The 6000-nt window shown below is 48.7% G+C and overlaps 1 protein-coding gene across 2 annotated transcripts in view; it reads right to left on the bottom strand.

Annotated features, from left to right (window-relative positions):
• Positions 1–6000, bottom strand: part of LOC127191572 (protein FAM169B-like) — a 102676-nt gene that overhangs the window by 70989 nt on the left and 25687 nt on the right. Inside the window, exon 3 of one of the 2 annotated variants that reach the window (XM_051148719.1) lies at positions 4990–5089. The exons of the other annotated variant lie outside the window; for it this stretch is intronic. Coding sequence (XP_051004676.1) covers positions 4990–5089 — 100 coding nt within the window. The remainder of the gene's footprint in view (positions 1–4989; positions 5090–6000) is intronic. 2 annotated transcript variants of the gene reach the window in all.

Below are 6000 nucleotides of genomic sequence, written 5' to 3'. Positions count from 1 at the left end.
GGAGGGAGGGAGGAAGGAAGAAAGGAAGGAGGGGAGGGAAGGAAGGAAGTAAGGAGGGGAGGGAGGGAGGAAGGAAGGAAGGGAGGAAGGGAGGAAGGAAGGAAGGGAGGAAGGAAGGAAGGAGGGAAGGAGGGGAGGAAGGAAGGAAGAAGGGGAGGAAGGAAGGGAGGAAGGAAGGAAGGAGGGAAGGAAGGAAGGAAGGAGGGAAGGAGGGGAGGAAGGAGAAGGAAGGAGGGGAGGGGGAGAAAGAAAGGGAGGGAAGGAAAGAGGGGAGAAAGGAAGGGAGGAAGGAAGGAGGGGAGGAAGGAAGGGAGGAAGGAAGGAAGGAGGGGAGGAGGGGAGGAAGGAAGGAAGGAAGGAGGGGAGGAAGGAAGGAGGGGAGGAAGGAAGGAAGGACGGGAGGGAGGAAGGAAGGAAAGAGGGGAGGAAGGAAGGAAGGAGGAGGGAGGAAGGAAGGAAAGAGGGGAGGAAGGAAGGAAAGAGGGGAGGAAGGAAGGAAGGAGGGGAGGAAGGAAGGAAGGCTATAGATGTAAAGACCAGAACCCTAAAAAGCAAATGTCAAATACCTGATGGTCACAGAGGGCCACCATCACTGCAAAGGCAAATGGCTCTGGACACCTAGAATTTATCCACAACTACCAGACCCAAGAGTACGGTCCTGGGACTGAAACTTACTCTCCCCAAGAACATGCAAAGTCAGGAAGGGACTAGAACGAGCAGATGATACAGTTTGGGGAGCCTTTGGGAAGCCACCAGGCTCGTCCTTAGAAGCTGCACACCAGTTCCTGCATGATCCACTTTGCAGAAGAAACATCATAGAAGCAACAGCCAGAGAATGAGAAACAGGAAAAAGAAAACCCCAAACTTGAGAAGAACCATCCTGTAAAGAGACCACACCCACTCATCCGGATGGCTCAAGGGTGGAAGGCACCAGGTCTGAATGGAGACACACAGCACGTCAGCATGTTATGTCCTAGTGGCCTGAGCTGTCCCAAATGCAACAGGCCAGCCCAGGGGGCAGGGATCAGAGCTTCCTCGATGCAATGATTGACTGGTCTGTACCCCACACGTGCACGCGCGTGTGTACATGTGAAAAAGTATGTGAATGCGTGTACATATGTTTGAGTATGGTATAGGTCAATGTGTGTGATATGAGTGTGTAAGTGTGGTGCGAGTGTGGCATGCAAGTGTACATATGAGTGTGTGTGAGTATGCTATGAGTGTGTGCATCTGTACATGCAGAAGTCAGAAGTGGGCACCAGATCCCTTAGAACTGGAGTTAAGGAGTTTGAGGGACACCTGGCTTGTTATATGCTAGATTCAAACTCTGTAAATACTCTTAACCACTGAGCCATCTCTTCAGCTCCCACCATGAGCTTTGCACACCTTACATCCCTACCACCAAGCCTGGTCTCCTCAGGCATTGCTTCAGCCTTCCCTTTGTCCTCTAAACTACATGGACAAACAGCATTTGCTTCAGACATGGCCCAATGGTAAAAGAGATCACTAGAAACACTGTCTTCCCTTCTAACACCAGGTCCAGCTGGCATCTCCCCTCATTGGAATGGCTTTTTTTTTTTTTTTTTTTTTTCCAAACCCAGGATGGTCACATGCCCCATCCTCGCCCCTGATTAGCTGGTGTTTGGAATCAAGTACATGACATTTATGCAACAGGCACTTTGGGGTCTGAAGAAGAACAATCTTACAGTTAGTGTCATTCACTGTCACGTGCCTGTGACGTGCCAAGGAGAACATGCCGGGGACAAAATTACGGCTCATAGTTTGGCCCAGAAGTTAACACACAAGCATATGCCTCTGAAATCTTGTGTTTCCCTCACACAACAAACATGCCAAGGTGCATAGTAGACCAAGGTTTGCTGTAGTGGACCATGGGAATGCTGCTCACTGAGGTCCCGCTCTCTGCTGGAATGGAATGGTCCCAACACATCCTATTTGCTGCCACGCATCAATCAGTTCCCACAGTCTTCCCTTTTGGAAATGGCTAACCTGATGCTCGGAGAAGCCAAAGAGCCCAGCTGACACACACACTCATTTGACTTCAAGTCGCTTCACTTGACCCCCAAATCCATGGCAGGACACGGGGAGAAATAAGAAAAGCAAAGGTCACCAGTGGTGGCCGTCATGGAAACCAGGGTGAGTGCTTTAGATTTAACAGGGAAGATGGGGGGGGGGGGCGATGCCTCTTCTTTTGGCAGGAGGAATTATTTTGTATATTCATAAACACTTGAGACCAATTAATAATTAATAAATAAGAAAAGCAAAGCAGAGAAGTATATAAAGGCCCTTGAGGAGCTGAGGCAACCCAGGAAGGCAGGTGCTGGGCGTCTGTGTCCACTTCCCCTTAGGGACTAAAACCAGCCGTAGGAAGTCAGAATAAATACTACAAGCAGCGAGAGAGAAGAGGGTGTGCTTCTGAAGCCACCTTTATGCAGACCGCATGTGCACCTCCCTACAGGAAGACTGGTGGGAGACATCGTGGCTTGCGTTTGAGCAGGATGCCATAAGCATCATCAGCTGCTTGCCACTGGGGAACTTGCCCTTCCAGGATGGTTTTCATTTGCTTACAGACTTATCGGAAGTCACTGTAATGGAGTCAACCGGCTTATCAATAATTAACTCACACACAGTTATCAATAATTAACTCATACACAGGGCCAATCAAACAGCTTCTGATCCCTTTAGCTTCCATTTAAACATGCATCCGCCTTTACCAGCAGGCCAAGATGACTGCACAGGAGACAACGGTTCCATTCTCCACAAACACAGCTCAGCACAAGGGTGAGTGGCACACGGACTGGGCGGAACTGTGAAGAGTCCTTGTACTATACGGTCTGTGTGTCTCACATCTCAAGGTGTGCATTCTCTGAAGAACTCAAGGCACCTTCTAAGTAAGGGCAAAGGGGTGCAAGAGTGGGGTGATTGACAACAGGAGCGCTTCCCTGAAATCATCAGCAATCGCGGCCAGCAACAGTGGGGCCCATTGCAACAGGAAGTCATGGGGAATCTTTATTTAAAGCACTCTTATATATAAGCATGAAGCCACAGTGAGATTTCTTAGCACTTATGAATATGTATTAGGGTGTACTCTTCAAAAAAAAAAAAAAAACCAACAGAAAATTAAGTATAGTGCAAATGGGAAACAGATTTCTAAGAATCTATCGTATGTTTGCATCATGCAGACTGTCTTTAAAACCCTATGTCAGATTCTTATTCCATGTTGACATGGGGTGGAAAAGCTGCTGATATTTGGACATTTCCTTAAAATGATCCATTGTAGAGATTTGCATAATCTGTGCATTGAAGGACTCCCTCCCCCACCCCATCCCCACTGTACCCGCCCCCCACCCGCCCCCACTGCAGTAGGGTTGTAAACTCAAGGTAGCATCAAAAGCCTCAAGTTATCCTGGGCGCTCTCTTCAGGGCAGTCAAGCCTCTGCTGGACAGAGAGCAAGGAGGCAGCCTCACTGTGATGGGAGAGCTGTCACACAACCTCTGTCGGCCCCGGGGGACAACAAGGAGGCTTCGTCAACCCACCCGCAAGCCCAGACAGCTAGCCGAGCACACCTGTGTTTCACATGTGGCAAGAAGAGAAACGTGAAAAACAGTCCTACACACTTTTGAACGGCTTGCTCCCAAAGGTGTCACCTCGGACTTCATGACACCCACAGAGTAAGGGCTCCTCCAAGCACAAACTCCAGGCGGACAGTCACGTGACAAGCAAAAGCGTTTCTCAACCAGATAAGGACCTAGAATCCCAAAATGTCAGCATTTAAGGAGGTCTAATTAATTAAAAAGTGTACTGTTGTTATTATTAGTCCATCGTACTGGAAAGCAATACTTGGCATTGTAAGAGAGGCAAAAATAAACAAGGAAAATGCCACGTGGGATTGTTTGGGGTGAGTCAGACTGGTACCTCCCTCGTGCTTGCTGGTGCTCTGGGTTCAGGCGGACCAACACCACCGCACACTCTTCACTGCCAGCAGTCCCCGAACCCTGACTCGCTCCAGAGGACTCACTCCATGGAGCTGGACCCTCCTGTCTCTCCATAATGCAGGGACGGTAAATGACTCACAGACCACGGCCACCAGCAAGAAAACACACCCTCCCCACTGTCACTTTGAGCCCTCCCATGCTCTAGCTGATGGCCTCTGGCAAGTCACTTGACCACTCCAAGGCCCTCGTTCACCGCATTTGGTGGTGAGAATGACCCTTTCAGTCCACAAGGGCATGGGGATGCCCAAATAGTGTCCTACCCAGTGCCCACGGCTCTGAAAACTGCTGTTAACAGGGATAGCAAAGGTGAGCCCCAAAAACAGCTCTGGGTAGGGACTGTGGTCAGAGACATACAAAGTGACCCATGTCTCAAGAAAGAGTTGAAAACAAGAGAGTCTACCTTAATATTCCCCCAAATTCAACAATGAACACGGTCAAGATCCCTTAAGTATTTGACTCCCATACATTGTATAGCACAAAAATCAAGATCCCTGCGTTTAGAGCCAACCTGGCCTATACTGCAAGTTCCAGGACAGCCAGGGACACACAGAGAAACCCTGTCTCAAACAAACAAACAAGTCAAAAGGGCTGTACGTGCAGCTCAGTCATAGAGCTGCCTGGCAGGTGCAAGGCTGTGGGTATCAGTCTCAGGACACACACACACACACACACACACACACACACACACACACACACACACCACATCCATTAATAACTTTCCAACCACGGAACTGGGAACTGGAGAGCTGACTCAGTTAGGAGCACTAGCTGCTGTTTCAAAAGACTCAAGTTCAATTCCCAGTATTCACCTGCCAGCTCACAGTTGTCTATAACTCCAGTTGCAGGGGATCTGATACCTTTACACACACACACACACACACACACACACACACACACACACACACATGCAGACAAAACACCAATGCACATACAGTAAATGAACTAATTTTTAAAAAAAAAAGGATACCCACCAACCTGTCTTTGTGTCCTGGGGATTAACCAGAACCAGTATTTTATGTTGAGGTTCATCACAATACATACTGCAAAAACAGAGAGACGAAGATTCAAGTCTGACCTAAAGGAAAAAAAAAAAAGCAAATGAAATTATTATTCTCCTCTCTCATTGCCCTAAAGCACAGGAAACGACTTAGGTAATTACTTAGCACCGGGCTCCCTGAAAGAACACTGTTAACAGAGATAAACTTAGCAGGATGCAGCAAAAAAACAACCTCAAGATCACCGGTCCATCAATCCAGGCATCAGATCTCTGTTCTTCTATGAGCCACCCTCAGAGCTCTCTCCCCTCTCTGTGACTTCTGCTCCTGCAGCCTTCTCCATCCTGGACATCTCTGGGCCTCAACCTACAAGGCTGATGGCCTCACTCCGCCTCACACAAACAACTGTGGTGTCGTTCACTCTCATCTGCTCGAGAGCCCTGGTAACTGCTCGGTAGAATGGGCCCAGGCTGTGCCGGCCTCCACAGACGCTCCTGCTAGTGGGCATTGTGGCTCCCGCTCTGAAAGTGCATTTAAAGTGTATACTGTGAGCTGGGTGTGGTGGTGCACGCTTTTAATCCCAGCACTCAGGGAAGCAGAGGCAGGTGGATCACTGTGAGTTCGAGGCCAGCCTGGTCTACAAAGTGAGTCCAGGACAGTCAAGGCTACACAGTGAAACCCTGTCTCAAAAAAACAAAAACAACAAGAAAAGTGTGCTGTGTCTGAGCCCTCCAGGCTCAGCCCTGTCCTTTCAGCTCCAAGATGGAGAAACTCAGTCCAAGGTGCTGTTTTTCTAATAAGCGAGAGGTACCAGATTGTCCCCAAGGGCCACATCTGAAACCCTCCTTGTAACTGTCCAATCCTCTGCTCCCAGCTCCCAGCGTCTAACACAAAAAGGTCAATGCATTCCATTACCAACACTGTTTTGAAAACTGAGAATATAGAAAAATCAGAAAAGAATGTGAAGCTCAGCTAGGTTCTTGTTAAAATT

This window comes from Acomys russatus, chromosome 7 (assembly GCF_903995435.1).
Source record: "Acomys russatus chromosome 7, mAcoRus1.1, whole genome shotgun sequence".
In the NCBI taxonomy this organism is placed as follows: Eukaryota; Metazoa; Chordata; class Mammalia; order Rodentia; family Muridae; genus Acomys; species Acomys russatus.
Note: the sequence above shows the minus strand (reverse complement) of the source record. Positions and strands in the feature narration are given on the sequence as shown.